The sequence below is a fragment of the Strix uralensis genome, chromosome 1 (genome assembly GCF_047716275.1).
Source record: "Strix uralensis isolate ZFMK-TIS-50842 chromosome 1, bStrUra1, whole genome shotgun sequence".
Lineage (NCBI taxonomy): Eukaryota > Metazoa > Chordata > Aves > Strigiformes > Strigidae > Strix > Strix uralensis.
Genome location: NC_133972.1, coordinates 135,232,173 through 135,248,848, shown reverse-complemented (window position 1 = coordinate 135,248,848; position 16,676 = coordinate 135,232,173). Strand labels below are relative to the sequence as shown.

Sequence of the window (16,676 nt, the reverse complement as noted above, 5' to 3'; positions counted from 1 at the left end):
CCCAGCGTGCCCCGCGGCGGGCGCCGGGGCGCTGAGCGGCGCAGGGCCGGGCGCAGAGCGGTTCGCTCTGAGGGGCCGCGGGAGACGTGGCCATGAGGCGCCTCGCCGGACTTCCTCCCGTCCCGGCTGCCACCCTCCTCATCCTCCTGCTCCGCTGCGCCACCGCAGCCTCTCTGGTGCAGCGCGGCCGCCCGGCGGAGGGCAACGAGAGGCCCATCATTGGTAAGGGGCGGCGGGGCGGTGGCCCCGCAGCTGCCGGCGGCCGCTCCCCGGGAATCCCCGGCCGGTGCAAGGGTAACGCGGCGGTTGCGGGTGCCTCGCAGCCTGCCTCCGCCGTCCTGGGGCGCGGGGGGCGGGGCGGGGAACGGCTGCTGCAACAGACACGAAACCCTGCCGGTTTCTGCGTGGAGTGAAAGGTCTCTCGGAGCCTGGGTTTGCTTAAAGCTTTTATAAATAGTGTTATGCTACACGTACCTTGTTTAAAAAGCTTGAAATAACAGTACGGTATTTAAGAGAAGTTGTAGTACTAAACAGTTAAAGCAGGGAAGCTGAGTCTTAGTCAGATAATGTGTGTTTATTTGGTACCTGGTGACCAGGCATCGTAATTGATGCCCAATTGTCTCAGTGTTTGTAATTCAGGCAGTAAATGTAACACTGTAACCTGGCATACAGGAAATTGCAGTTTAATTTTTCTTCCAGTGTGCAGCTTTTGCTATTTGTGTAGTGCTAATTCTCTTTCTTGGACCCTTTAGGGATATTGTCACAGGAATGTCACTTTGAGAAGTTCCACAGATTTGGAAGTTCTTATATTGCAGCTTCATATGTGAAGTTTTTGGAATCTGCCGGTGCCCGAGTTGTGCCAATAAGGTAGATTTTTATATCCTTAAAAGTGGGTAATTGTTTAATGTAAGGGTATCATCTTAGAGGCACAGAAAGCAGTTGGCTGCTTTTCAGAGTGTTTAGAGCTCCTCAGAGACTATTTGAAGATGCCACAATTTGCAAGGTGTTTTAAAAATCAGGATAAAAGTAGACTGGAACATGTAATTTTTAATATTTCTTCTTATGATAATAAGCTTTCTTTGAAAAATACTGGTTTTTAACCTGTAAAATTACCCTCCATAGTTTGCATCCATGGTTTTTGAAGTTAGCTATATTCAGTCTAATGTGTAGTGCCCCGCAAACACACATAGTTATCTCGATACGCATATGCATACTATCTTTTGTCACATTCTGTAGTGCTAGAATTCAGTGGAGGAAGGCTGTCAGTACTCCTTGAAGAAACCAAAGTCCAGTTCTGTTCAAACTATGTGGTGGTGTGTTTTGGTTGCTGGGTAAAAAGTAGCAGAGCAAGTAATAGAACTGGCGATACTTCATAGCCAACAGTTAGCTATAAAATAGCAAATGCACTAAAATCAGATGTTAAAGTGGTAATTGTCGGAGGTTAAAAATGATACTAATGCAGCTGCAGAAAATCACAATAGGATGTATCTAGTCCACATGGTCCAATAAGAGCACTAGTTAAGCGCCTGAATTAGAAGCCAGTGTTCCTCGCGTAGCTGGTGGAGCTTTCGGAATGGTTGCTGACCAGAAGCTTCATCAATGAATGGAGGCTTCTAATTCTGGCAACTAAGTTAGATGCAGCAAAGCTGGACACTTTCAGTATATCCAGTGTATCAGTTCTGCATGAGCGTAGCTGTCATACTGGCTTGCTGATGTTTTGCTGATGCTGAGGTCTTTCTCACCTTTCCACCTGTCCTGGTTTAGCCAGGATAGGGTTAAGTTTCCCCAGCAGTGGGGGGGGGCTCTAGCCAGGTTATTCAGATACCATGCGGAAGTCACATCCTGGCTCCGAAGCGTGCCGAAGTGGGACAAGGGGTTACCGCGTGTACTGTGGGATTTGCTCTATTCTCACTGCTGTATTGGTAGATATTTTGCTCTGTTCATTGTTATTACTGTTATTGTTATTGTTGCTGTTTGTTGTGTTGCTGTTGCACTGTTGTATTAGACCTCTCCTTATCTCAGCCTGAGGGCTTTGTATTTCACTCCCTTTGTGGGGGAGGGGCAGCGGCCATGTGGTCTCAGACCCCAGCAGGGGCTAAACCACCACACCACCTCTCAGCTATATCTTTGCTGAAGAATGGGTGTGACCCACTGTTGCAGCTCTGCCCTTCTTGGAGTCAATTGGAAACCGGAGTTGCCGGTCTGCAGGAAATAATAACCATGCCATTCATGTAAATGTGAAATTTAATGAGTGTCTGCAAAGGGGTCTCGGAGTACCTAATCCTCAACTGTACCTGACAGGGTCCTGTTTTCCGTCTTGTGGATTGAGCTGTTTCAAGTGAAACGTTTCATTTGATTTGGGTCTATTTTATTCTGTTTAAAGCATGCTTTCTACATGTTTTCCGTTCTCACGTTTCTGTTCTTTAACGATGTTTTTGTGGTTAAATATGTATATTTCATATGTGTTATGTAACTATTTTCTTGGTGTTTCAGATTAAATCTTACAGATGAAGAATATGATAAAATATTCCACTCTATTAACGGGTAAGTTTTGAGCACTGACTTTCTGTTGAAAGACTTGATAGTTATGGTTTTGAGCTCTGCTGTATTCCCAAGAACACTGTCATTCTACTCTTTTGAGATTTAGTGCTGAGCACTGCAGGCATATAAACATGTTCTAAGGCAGAGAGCGCACTATTTTCATAGAATCACACAGAATCACAGAATTGTCTAGGTTGGAAAAGACCTTGAAGATCATCCAGTCCAACCATTAACCTAACATTGACAGATCCCAACTACACCATATCCCTCAGCGCTATGTCGACTCTACTCTTAAACACCTCCAGGGATGGGGACTCCACCACCTCCCTGGGCAGCCCATTCCAATGCCTAACAACCCATTCTGTAAAGAAATGTTTCCTAATATCCAGTCTAAACCTTCCCTGGCACAACTTGAGGCCATTACCTCTTGTCCTATCGCTTGTTACTTGGTTAAAGAGACTCATCCCCAGCTCTCTGCAACCTCCTTTCAGACAGCTGTAGAGGGCGATGAGGTCTCCCCACAGCCTCCTCTTCTCCAGACTAAACACCCCCAGTTCCCTCAGCCGCTCCTCGTACGACATGTGCTCCAGACCCTTCACCAGCTTCGTTGCCCTTCTCTGGACACGCTCGAGTAATTCAATGTCCTTTTTGTAGTGAGGGGCCCAAAACTGAACACAGTAATCGAGGTGCGGCCTCACCAGTGCAAAGTACAGGGGTAAGATCCCTTCCCTGTCCCTGCTGGCCACGCTATTTCTGATACAAGCCAGGATACCATTGGCCTTCTTGGCCACCTGGGCACACTGCTGGCTCATGTTCAGCCGGCTGTCAGTCAACACCCCCAGGTCCCTCTCTGACTGGCAGCTCTCCAGCCACTCCTCCCCAAGCCTGTAGCGCTGCTGGGGGTTGTTGTGGCCCAAGTGCAGCACCCGGCATTTGGCCTTATTGACACTCATACATTTTGTCCCATGTCGGCCTGCTGCCTTTCCTTTCTTGAGGAGCACACATCAGATAATCTGCAACAGTGCCAAGGCATTCTCCTGTGCTTGTCTGCAGGCAGACAGAAGTGGCATTATAGTGGTTAACAATTTTACAAGTGAAATAGCCCACTTCCTCTTTGTTATTTTTTTCTTCTTCCTCATTTGAGTGATCAGCTTCATTCTGATATTTAATAGCACTTGCTGGGTGTTTTATCCCTGTGCCTCCCCTTTCTTCCCTTTTCCAGTCCTCTGCATGTCTGCTCTATCATAAAAGTTTCTGATTTCCAGTCTCTTCTACCCTTTTCTCTTTGGGTGCTTTATCTCTTGCTGCTTGAGTGACCCTTCTTGCCTGTTGTGATTCTGTGGCTTAAGTCTTTGTTAGAGAAACATTCTAACTTTTCAGCTGACCTATGGCAACCCGTGTGTTCCTCCTGCATTTTAAATGTGGGATAATGTGATCTAATTTAACGCATTTTAATTACGGACTATGCAAAATCAAAACCTTTTATGTTTGCCTTGTGCTAAAAGTGCACTTTAGAAGAGTTAAATCAGCTGATGCTACACTTCACAGACTTGACTGTGAGCCCATAGCATGTGATTGGGCTACTTGTAGTCATGAGATGAGCATCTTAAACCATGAATATTTCTGTTAAGCTTATGTGTATACTAGAATGTTAATCAACATGTGTAGAACTTGCAGATTTAGACCTGTGGCTGTCTGGGGAGATCATCCTCCTCTTAGGCTTCACAGCATGCCCTGTACACTAAGACGTACGTCTTTACAGTCTTGCGATACAACGCAAGAATAAGACAGTGACGCTTTCTCCTCTGTGGCTTCTCATGTTGGAGATAAAATGAAACATTTCATCCCTTGCTCATGGCTGCCAGCCTCTCTTTGGTTGCCAAAAGGACTTTCACCAATGGGGTCTCCCATTCTTTCTACCTCACCACCTGCCTCGATGCAGAAGAGGGTGTTGGACAAGTAGATCCAGTTCCCTTATCTTTTTGTCTTTGCAAGTGACTGACAGTTGGGTTTGTGCTATGTAGGTGGGTAAGGATGATCTGTATTTCTTGTCCTCCACTGTCAGCTGATGGCTTCCACAGTATAGCTGTGTGTAAATAACAAATAAGATCTCTGGAGGGAAGGACTTCCCATTCTGTGGAAACTTAGACTAAGAGACACATTGATCTTTCATGCTGTAAGAGCTTAGCTCCAGGTTCTTTGTAGTTGGAAATTATTTATTATTAAATGCAACCTTATGAAAATCATGATGTTTACTATAGTAGAGACAGAATTTTATGAATATAGCCATGTACTCCTGAGATAGCCTTTGAAATTCCAGTGAACATCATCAGCTCTAACCAGTTAGAGATACTAGAATGCAGGTAGCTGCATTTCAATCTGCTTATGACAATGCCAAGCTGTTATTATTGCTACTTAATGAGTTACTTCCTTTTTGCATTAGCAGAAAGGACAATTGTTTTTCCTAATTAGTATTGGCCAGTTTTTGGGTTGAACAAAAGGAACAGGTGAAATGAATTTTCTACCACTTCCAGGTGGTAGAATAACCTTATTTGTTTAACTAGATTTTTGTAGAAATCTATAATCTGGCCTGTTTTGAAAATACTTTCAGCTGTATTCATTTTATATATTGGCACTGGAGAGTAATCTGATTTATATTTTTGTGAATACTGCTCTACTTTTCTACCAAATACGTGGTGCCTTTTGCATGATCCTGTGCATCATTCACCTTAAAGTAAGCCTGGTCACGAGGGTTTAAATGCACACTTGCTCTCCAAGTGCTTGGCATCATTTGAGATGTTAGTTGTTTCTAGGTGCTTGTTAGTATCTCACTGATACAGGTTGCCATTTCCAGAGCACAGAAATGTAGAGGAAATCCTTCAGCTGTTTTAGTAGATCAGGAACTGATGGGTGTGGCTCAAGTAAATCTACTTGAGGTTCTGATGCAGTGACTTAGGGAGCACTTACACATTCAGTTCTGTCAGTTCTGTGGGTACTGTTCCAGTTACAGCCAGAAGAGACTTCCTTTATTTCATGTTAACTGTCTCTGATAGTACTTGATTACTTTCTATGTCATCACATGTACATGTGAAATCTGTACTGTAGTGAGTCCTTTTTTTTTTTTTTTGTGATGTTTGGGTTTCGGGAGCTACACAGAGAATTGCCATTGCTGGGTTTTTTGTGTGTGTGTGTGTGGTGGAAAAAGTTTATGCACTATTTCTTTGAAATAGTCTCCGAGATTGCTTTGTCTTCTTTGGCTGTATTAGATCCTGTGTGACCAAAGGTTATGGCTGAGTGTACTTTTTTTCCTTTTTAATAGGAACTTTTTGATGCAGTAAGGTCACTCTGCCAGGGCCATAATTCTTCTTTTCTGAAATTGAACACGATGAATTAAGATTGAGGCCAGGATTTTAAAGTAGTAGGGAGAGCCAGCTAAGAGTTGGGACAGGATTTGATGCAGTCGTGGCATGCAACCCTTTTGTATGCCAGCTGAAATCTGTATGTTTTGTGTATTTTCTGTTTCCTCTTCCTTATCTTGCACTAGGCTCGGTCACTACTTGTACTTCAGGATATGGTTCTGTTAAGGACTCAGTCACCTGAACTCAGATGGCTATGTGTGCACTAGCTGTCTAAACTCCCATAATTAATGGAGTGCCAGTCAGTATAGCCAGTGGAGCCCACAGGAGTTGGTGTCTTCTCTGGAACACATACTCAAGTCTCCATTGACTTTTCTGAGTAGATCCCTGCTGTCTGTAATGGAAGCTTAGATGCCTATCTGTAAACTTCTGAAATGTAGGCGGCTTAACCTAGACCCGAATCCTACCCTTAAAACCACTGTCAGTCCTTTTTCTGTGTACGTTGTCCAGGTTTTAATTTGATCACTGTTGCTAATCAAATTCTTGGATGTTGCCTTTCAGGGTACTTTTTCCAGGAGGTGGTGTGGATCTTAAGACTTCAGAATATTCCAGGGTTGCTAAGATATTTTACCACAAGGCAATAGAGGTAATTACTAAGGAACAGTCTGTTCTTGTTACTGTCACTGTTCAGAGATCAAAATGACAGGGAGGCTCATATTTTCATAGTTATGTATTGGTATCCTGTGTGTTAACTGTAAGCCCGATAATAAGTAGCTCATTGCTGACTTCTGCATTAAAAAAAAATCGTTTAATAGCTTAAGATTCAGGCTTCTGACACCCTTTCCTGTTACATGTTGTGTCATGGTCTTAAACTCCCAAGTTCTTCAGGTGAGAACAGTATCATTTATTCATTGTACCTGAGGCTTTATGGCTGTGTGGAACTTGCAATAAAGTAACGTTAATGCCTTCCAAAAGCACAGAACATCCATTGACATTAAATGTTGAACAATGATATATATAGATGTAATAATTTGTAGAAGTCTACGACTAAAGTTTAGACTTGGAAGGAATTCTAGAGAGACTCTCAAATAAAGCAGTTAACAGTAATATAACATTAAGGCCTCCCTTCACATGTATGTTACAGCTAGTGAAACACCTTTATTCTTGCTTATCTATAAATAGATTAATTAAATCTTTGGAGATGCAGATGAGGGATCTGCATTAGCACATTATACCATTTTGCCTGTTTCTTTGCATTGGTAACTGTAAATATAGCAGATTTTTGAAGTAAACACTATCTTAATTTATAACATGAAAAAAGGTGGGAAGAACACTTGGCAGGTTATATTAATTATTTTTTAATATTTATATTATCATTAGCTTTATTAAGAAAAGATTGAATTTCTGGGAAAGCTGTTTCAGAGAACATCAGGAAGGCTCTGGATCCTTAATGAAGGTTTAGTTCTCCTAGAGCATAAGAGATGGGTTTTTTTCAGATAGTAATCAACACATTTTGAAGTAAAATTTGCATTGTGGAAAGGCAAATCACTGAGCTTTATATGCAATCCTTATGATTTGATAAGAATCTTCTGTATTCAAATTGAATAAAAACTAAACTTTCTTTTTTCCTCTTTACTAGCTTTATTTTACTCTCAGCTAATGTTGATTAAAATTGTCACAGAAGTCACACTTTGGAAGACTTTGCCCAATTCTAGAGACAGTTAGGAGTAGTGCTTAAACTGTTACCATGGTACAAGCATTCACTAGCAGTGAGGAATTCCTCTTCTACCCTTGCTGCTGACTTTTCAACTGCAGGCAAGGAAAGCGCAAGCGATGGCATTCACAGGACCAGTCAGCTGCTGCAGTTCAGTGATTAATTTTCTGACTGTTCAGTCCCCGTGGCACCAATGTTCTTATTTTGGCTATCTTTATTTGTAATGATTGTTAGTCTGTTGCCTTAAACCTGAACCTTGCAAAGACTATCTCACTTTTATGTGAGACAATCTCATTTGTCTCTTTGAAACTGCTCACGCTGTGCGAAGTGCAGCCTGTCTCTTGGTATTCAGTACTGGGGCAACGTTTTCTTGTGTTTTGCAGTACTGTTACGAAATTCTGTTGACATTTCACAATGATTAACTGAATTGCACAGGTCATAATTTCATGATCAGAGAGGCCGGTTTATTAGATGGTATGTGTGCTTCAGGTGAGGGAAAGGCAGAAAATAATTTTCAGTTCATCATAGGTAACCGTTACTAAGAAGCTGGGGATTTTTTCTGTGCTATTTGTGATGATTGTGTGTTTTGATTTTCATCTTTTGAGACCTAATTATTGCTATAAAATATTGGTAGTTTTACTAATGCAAGGTAAGATACGATAGTCAAGAGGATATTAGGAGGTACAGGACTGAATTTTGTGGGTTTTTTTAAAAAATGTATGAGAGCTCCTTTTCTCCATTTTTAAATGTTCACAATGAGCAATTACTTGGTCTGGCTCTGCTTTAATATGAATAGAGGATGTGAGTTGCTAATCCCCATCCAAGTCAATAGAATTTTACTAACGAGGCAAAAACCTAAATGAAATACTGTTTTCCAGCTTTTAAATTAGTTTTTAAAACGTGATGTCTTGGGTGTTCTTTAATATATACTTAGCCTCCAGGCTAAGGTTTATTAAAAAAAAAGGGGGGAGGGGGAGCACAAAATGATTACGGTTCAGTTGTAATTGTTCTTAAACTGTAGCTATTTTTTACCTTTAGTGATTTTACTCCTCACTTACATGTAAGACAGCCAGTGGAGTCCTGTGTCTAGCCAGACATGGTGGGTGGTCGTGAAGACTCTGCCAGTACTATTAGCCTTCTTTCTGTACATCTTCCATGTTTTGCTCCAAGTAGTAGTTATATGGGCTTTGATTACCATACTATCAGTAATGCAGTAGGATAACATTTTTATTCTAAGCCTGTAATTTCAGGTTTCTCAAAAATGGCTTTTGAGCAGCAGCTCTTCGGGAGGAGGGGTATGGTGTGGTATGGATAACTTAAAAATGTTTAGAAACAAGTTAGAAAGACTACTCAGATTTCACAAAAACAGGAGTTCTGAGACATCCCAGTCTCTTAACAGGCACGTACTCTCAGGAATAAACCATACAAAAATGCAGATTTCCACTACATGTATGCACTGTGCTTAGGTAAGTGACAGGAACCTAGTTGTGTTCTCTTTTTGCTTTGCTTTCTCGTTTTTGCTTTCGTCTCTTGTTTTTGCACTTACCTGCCAATTTTTATTCTTTAGAAAATGATTTTCACTTTTCTGTGTTGCTTCAACTCACAATTTATCTTTCTGGAACACAGGTCCAAATCTGCTAGTTAAACAAGCATATAAGTATGTCACTTAAGACTGTAGCCATGCTAGTAATAGGATTTATGTTTTCTTAATACAGACAGGTGGGCACAGGCGTACGGACATTGTGAAGGGCCCTTGCTATGTGATCATAATGCGCCTTATATAAAATTTTGAATTGTAATAAATAGGCTTTCCCTCAAAATGGTGACAGACTGGTTTGTGGCCCTTCTTATGACTGCCTTGTTTTATAGAAGTGTTGCTATTTTGCGGTTTCTGTTTAGACTGCCCTCAACATTACTTATTCGTAGAACAGAGCAGTCAAATTAATATCAACATTATGGTCAGTTTACTGCTTCAATGGACATGTGTACATCCCCTAGCCTTCATATTTTAGGAGAAAAGCTAAGGGAGTCTGGTTATTTCAACTGTAATTGAACAGTTACAATTCCTCTGTTAGCAACTGGTACTACTGTAGTAGTTAAAGCAGAAAAATTAGGAAGTTCTCGTCAGTCTTCTTTCTGTAAATCTTCAGTACTTTTTCCTTATGTTGTTGCTTTTCATTTTGAAGGCGAACGATAAAGGAGATTATTTCCCAGTATGGGGAACATGTCTTGGACATGAAGAGCTTACATACCTCACAAGTGGCGAAGTTTTACTTGTTAATACCAAGACAGATGGTTTTGCACTCCCTCTGAACTTTACCTCAGGTGAAAAATTCATTACATCTCATGTCTGAGTTGCTGAGAGGTGGTGTGTTTTGTTCGTGATGAATATGCAGGGGTGAATGTTTGGGAGGTTTCTGATGATTATCTTGTTAAATTCTTTCTTATGAGTTGCCACAACTGTTTTTATAATGTCAGTGCAATTCTATCACCTCTAAAGCAGAGATGTGATCACAAGCCATTTGAAACCAACAGCAGTCAGCAAAAACCACAGTTGTGGCTCTTTGAGTCATTTGATAATTTGGACCTACAAAAATGTGGCTTTAGGTCACTTTCTGTTACCAAGTTGACCAAAATTCACGGGTCCAAAACCTATCAAACTTGGAGAGCAGATGATTTTAAATTTCAAATTGCATCTTTCCTGATGATGAATATTAGCACTGCGATCCCACTTGTACAGTATTGAAATAGGAGAGATCACTTAAGATAGAGCTGTGCCACTCAGCAGCACTGGTAAAGTGTGGCCTCTGTTGATACTTCATCCTTTAATTTGTGAGTATTCCATCTGCGGACCATATATTCTGTCACTTGTGCTCATTGTGAATGGAAGGGTCACTGAAATGAGTAGCAACGAATGATGTTTATTTTAGTGAGAACTTAGGTAGCGAAGTTGGGTACTTTCTGGGTCAAGACAGGATGACCGGTAACAGCATATTGGAAACCTGCTCTTATTTCACTGATTTTCCTTGCAACATATTCTAAAATCATAAAGTCATACTAAAGAAAAAAGTTTAATGCAGTATTTTATTAAATTTGTCTACTGTTCAGTATTAGTCCATCTGTTAGCAGCTTGGATAATGGACAATATCCTTTTTTCATTTTTCTTTGTAATAGCTGCAAAAGACAGTAGATTATTCAAGAACTTCCCTGATGATGTATTACGTGCATTTGCTACTGAGCCATTGACATCAAACTTTCATATTTGGAGCCTCTCCATGGAGGTATTTGATAATTTTATTTCCTGAACACAAATGCATTTGCTCTGTTAAAACTAGAAATAAATGAGCAAATAACACATCTTTCTTTTCTCCTTCCTTATCACAGAATTTCACAAAGAACGAAAAGCTTCATAATTTCTATAATGTTCTGACTACTAACACTGATGATGAAGTGGAATTTATATCTACCATGGAAGGTAGGGAAATGAATTTCCTTTGTAAAATGTGACTGTAACAAACTAGTTCTTTAGAGGAGGTGTGGCATTGATGTTAATTCATGCTACAAGCTTGCTGTTAGAATAGTAGGGTGAGCATCAGCCCTGTCAGTGCTCTGGCTGTGAGGAACATACTCGGTTTGCAGGAATGTTTTATCTTTTGAGTACATACCTGTGAGCCTAATTACTTACTTCTCTCACCCGCTGTTCCCCTTCCAGATAATGATGTTACATTTTAGCAGTGGAATGGTCAAGTGCTGTGATATGCAGTGTACAGCACTTGTCCCGTAGTAGTTTAATCTCTCCACAGTGCAACGTGCCTCTGCTGCACCTTGCTTTCTGTCTGTCTGCTTGTGCTTGCATTCCGGTGATGCTCTGTATCTGTCTGCTGTACGGGAAGAACAATTCAGGGTACTGAGGATAGTAACATCCCTTATTACTTTAGCAGCAATACCGGCAACTGCCCTTCTACAAAGCCTTTTTTGCATTACTTGTGTTGCGTATGTTTTGCACCAGACTTGCTCGGTCCAAGAAACAAGTTCTTTAGGGAGTGGTTTATCTTGATCAGTGCACTACTAGCAGCTCTACAGTAAAGCCCAGCTGTCCGCCCATGGGATTCTTCTGTATGGCATACTGGCTGTCCTCCAGAAGAGAAGAATAGCAGTTTGATTAGAAAAACTGATTAGGCTAATGACCTGCATCTCTTATGCCTGCAAGCGGTTTATCACAGAGCAGTCATCAGCTGCTGCGCTGCTATTCTCTGTAAGAGAGTTAAGGACTGACTTCCCCCTGCGTGTATCAGGCCTGACACAGAGCAGATGGGAGCTGCCACTGGATTGACTGGGCCTTCGAGGAGATCCTAAAATTTGGATCTGTCCCATAGAACTGACAGGGATGACCTGTGTGGCTGTGAATATTTTATGTTGAGTGATGCTGGCAGTAGCTAGGAAGTTTTGAGACTGATACACTTGGAACATTATTTTTTTAGTGTATATATATATATAAATCCTGAAATAAATAATCAAAAAAGTGATGTACATAAATCTTCTTGTATGGAATGAGACCCTTCTTTTACAATATCCATTTTTTTTCCTTCAGTTCTACTGTGACTTTAACAGAGTTTCAACTTGCTGTTTAAGCTTTTGTGAAACTGTTGATAAGTGAGGTATTTTTGTAGCTTATCCTTTAAGTTTCTTTTGCAGTAAGACTAAGCACATAATTCTTAACGCATAGATCTTGCTTATGTGTTTGTTGCAGCGTACAAATATCCCATTTATGGCGTCCAGTGGCATCCAGAGAAAAATCCTTTTGAGTGGAAGAATTCACCAGGCATTCCACATTCCCCATCAGCTGTAAGAGCAGCATATTATATAGCTGACTTCTTCATTAATGAAGGTAAAAATGTTATTATCTAGAAATGTTGTTTTTTAGAGTGAAGCATTAGTGAGAATCTTTGAAGATGACAGACCTCTTTTTCAGCTGTCAAAGTTCAGTACCTCTTACTGCTTTCTGTGAAGATTACTCTGCAAGCTTTATAGGCTTATAAAAAAACCAAGGGATACTAGAAATAGAATGTCTTATTAAAGTGACATCAAAAGGCCAGGCATTCCACAAACTGTTTTCAGTAGACTGGCTCAAAAGCATTGTTTGTGCTGTGACTTTCTATTTTACCATTTCGAATGATCACTGTAACATTTTAGCCTCCCTTGCACAAAGAAAAAGAAATGAAAAAAAACTCCATTCATAATTCCAAAGGTTTCTTGAGCTCCAAACTGAGTTAGAGTCATTCAATGTATTCTCAGTTTTGCTTGCGAAATGTATGAACCAAGACCATAAATACTGCTTGGGCAGTATACAGGTGTATCAAAGGGGTGCAATATGGTGCCCAACAGTTGTATACTATGTACAGCCCAAGAATTTTTTGAGCTTTACACAGTTTCTGATTTGTTTGTTTATACCCTAAGAAGCTGGAAGTAAATAATGTGTAAAATTTTGATAATTTATGATACTTCTGGTCTCTTTTCTGTAAATGAGCAGGATACACATACAGGAGTATTTGAAAGGATCAAACTGAATTTATTCCTTTATTTGTACTTGCTAAGCCATTCTGCTGAAATATAATTTTCATATTTTAAATTGATTATTTATGAAATTGTCTTACCCGATCGATAGGAACTATGAAGAACATAGTCAGTAACCTAATTGAGTTTGGTCTCTAGATTTGATCTCTAATCAAGAGTCACCTGATTGGAAAAAGCAGACAGTGATTTAAAGAAATGTAACTCATGCTGACCTGCTCAGTGAGAGCGTAGAAATAAAGTTGTGCTTCAGACAAGTTCAAGGGTCTTTTCTGCATAATGTAGTCTTACTCCCCTTTGCGAAAAGGTAGCAACATAGCATAAAATTCCTTGTCACTATCCATAAGCTTCCTGTATCTTCAGAATTTTGATAGGGTACTTATGGGAGACTAAGACAAAAATAAAGGGGAAAATAGGAGAAAGTATAGCATGAGTCTGTTTTTTCTTTTGTAGTCTAATACTAGAATGCATCATGTTTTCTAGTTTTGTTTGCTGCGTTCTCCAGTATCTGTCTGCACACTGTATTACAGGCAGAAGTAAGCTTGCTCAGGCTATTATCCAAGTAAATGTGGCTAAATAAGTGCCAATTCTGCTTATAAGTCCTGTTGAGACACAGTGCATGCAAGTTCTTCCGTATATGTATACGGATTTAATAAGCTTGTGCATAGTACCACACAGATGTGTCACTAGCTTTTAGATCTGTTGACCTTCAATTCTAGTAGAGCAAACTTGTGTCAACCAGCTGTATGTGTCTACCCCCCATCTCGTATACCAAATCACAAGTTATTCTTCATTCCCTCCCTGATCTGTGTACAGCTGCTCCTACCGAGTACTTCATATCATAATGTTGCAATGAGTAATTGAAGTTTCTAGCTAGTGTAAGGCAGAATGTCTTCCTTAACTTTGAAAATAAACCATGAAGTGAAAAACTTAAACTGTTTTCAGCTGGCAAAAATATACCCCTCTATGATCACTTAATAACTAAACCATTCTAATGAAATACCATTTTCATATCCATCAGTTGGTAATTTTAATTTGTGTAGAACTGCCAGCACGATAACCCAGACAGGGATTCAGTTTTTTATTGTCCTCACCAGCACAGTCTGTGCTAGCACTGCAACTTTCAGTAAGCTGATACTCTGATGCATTTCTTTCAGTATTACAAGTACTGGTATAACTGGTATCTCTGGTAGATACTGCCAGTACCTCACAGATAAATATTTTTGTACAGTCTTGGCTTTAAATTAATCAAATTTCTCCCTCCCCAGTAATAAAATATGCTGTAACCAGCTTTCTGAAGATGTATTTCACGGTTCCACACATACAAGTTACTGTAATGCCATTTGCTGTTATGCTACACAGAATAACTTACTTTGACAAAAAAGATACTGTCAAAGAGGATAGCAATAAAGTGTTCTGTACTTTTACAATGTTTTACAGCCCGGAAGAGCCTGCACCATTTCCCCAGTGAAGATGAGGAAGCAAAAGAATTGATTTATAATTACGCTCCAATTTATACAGGAACATTTTCTTCATTTCAGCAAATCTATTTTTTTGATTGAGTATCGTGTCAAAGGTGCAGTGTTGCTATTTATAAATGGAATTATTTACCAGCATTGCATAATTAAGCTGATATAGTACACTGCATGTGACAAAGTCAGAACAGTTCTCTTTCTTTACAATGATTTATCCTGTGTTTCTTCTGCACTGTTGGACCATTAATACAAAAATTTACATTCAGTAACATAATAATTGTCTTGGATGACACTTTAAGGCAAGCTACAAAAAAAATGCTTTTTTCTTTCAGGGAGGAGGTCTTGATTATGCTTATAAACTTGGAAGTAATCATGTTTAGTACAAGGAAAAACACTGTATTCATATATTTTTAACATATGAGTTATCTTTGTAAAATGTGGACTGTGATAGCACTGAAGGCTTAGGTATATTGCTTAGTAAAATCCTGTCCTTTTCAAATGATTTAACACATCTTAGGTTTGTCGTAAATACATGTATATAACCAAGTTGTTGACAGGGACTATTTTGTCATTTGAAAAATTGACCAAAATAATAAGGAGGCATGATAGCAAAGAGACATTTTTGCCTAGAAAGCACATGTTATATCCCATTTGTGAAACTGTTTCTCTTGTACATTCAGCACTGTTTGGAGTGCTTATACTTTGTGAAGTTTACATGATACGAGGATGCAGTGTAAACTAGGCATTGCAAATACCAGGTAAAGTAAGTAAGTTTGGAGGGCACAGTTAAGTGCTGATTCAACTTTCTGTTCTTCTAAAATTCAGTTTTATATATCCTCCAAGAATTTGTCTGAGAGTAACTGGAGTCAGCAGACACGTGCAGACATCCATTTCTTTGTATTTAAAAGAATGTAAACCTAATTTTTTCTTTACATAGTCTGACTTCTGTAGCTACTGGGTAGAATTCTCACTTTGAGTCAAGACATAGTTTGCCATTAACTTAGCAAAGACAGTAGTTTCTTTCTGACTTGTTGGATAGTTTAATGCAGCTAGAATTCAAACAGCAGATGAATGTATATGAGAAACCTATTGATGTTGACATAATGTGATCGTAGCAGTTGCATTCAATACACTGCGATACCTTTTTTCTTTGCTTCGCTGCACACCTCGTTAAAACTTTGTTCAGTGGGTTTGTGTGGTGTCCAAAAAGGAACTAAGATGAGACAATCAGATGTAACTCTTCTGTATTGCACAGCTTCCAAACTCTGTTAACATTAATAGGGATTTGGAGTTCACGAAAAATTCAGGTTTATACCTCAGCTCTGTTTTGTAGTACTTTATACTTAAGTACCATATCTGAATAAAGCTAGTACGTTTCTCAGGTTTTTCAAGTAAAAGACTAACTTGTTCTTTATCATGAAACAACTGTGTAAGAGAATGTGAAATGCATTAGTTAAAAAACTATAAGGAAACATTATCTGTGACTACCAGGAAGACTACCAGGCAATTACAAGCTTAAACATGTGATATAGCAGATTATTCTTATATTTGTCAGATCAGCCAAATTCAGTAAATGGAACTTGTTTTTAATATAGGTGACTTTATTATATTAACTATATTAGCTTGACTTCTGAGTAGAACCAAGTGTAAAAAAGAGGATTATACTTTAAAGTTGCATATAAATGTAGCAGCTAAGATACTTACAAACCAAGTCCAGTGTTCTTTCTTGTTCAGGCTGAGCTCTTTGGAATAGCTCTAAGAATTTTTCTAAGGAAGGGGGGCAGGATTTAGCCTTAAAAACAGGGATCAATCTTCAAGTGAAATGTCTGCTAACTGCAATGGTAGTAATTAGTTCCTAAGTGTGTAACTATAAGGAATATTTTGTGTAATATGATGAGAAAGCAGTGTATTTATTATGAATTTGTATGTGTCTTTATATCCTTTATCTTGTAAAGCCTTATTTGATGGAATTCATGATTTTTCTATGATACATGAAATAAACTTTTATTCAAGCAGATG

At 39.5% G+C, this 16,676-nt stretch overlaps 1 protein-coding gene across 1 annotated transcript; it reads left to right on the top strand.

Moving 5' to 3' along the window:
- The first annotated feature begins 19 nt into the window (after positions 1-19).
- GGH (gamma-glutamyl hydrolase) lies at positions 20-16,672 on the top strand. Its single transcript, XM_074882000.1, has 9 exons — positions 20-222; positions 753-867; positions 2,494-2,544; positions 6,459-6,543; positions 9,798-9,936; positions 10,786-10,892; positions 10,996-11,086; positions 12,362-12,499; positions 14,623-16,672. The coding sequence occupies exons 1-9, from the start codon at positions 93-95 to the stop codon at positions 14,742-14,744; spliced, it is 978 nt and encodes a 325-aa protein (XP_074738101.1). The 5' UTR covers positions 20-92; the 3' UTR covers positions 14,745-16,672.
- Positions 16,673-16,676: the final 4 nt, after the last annotated feature.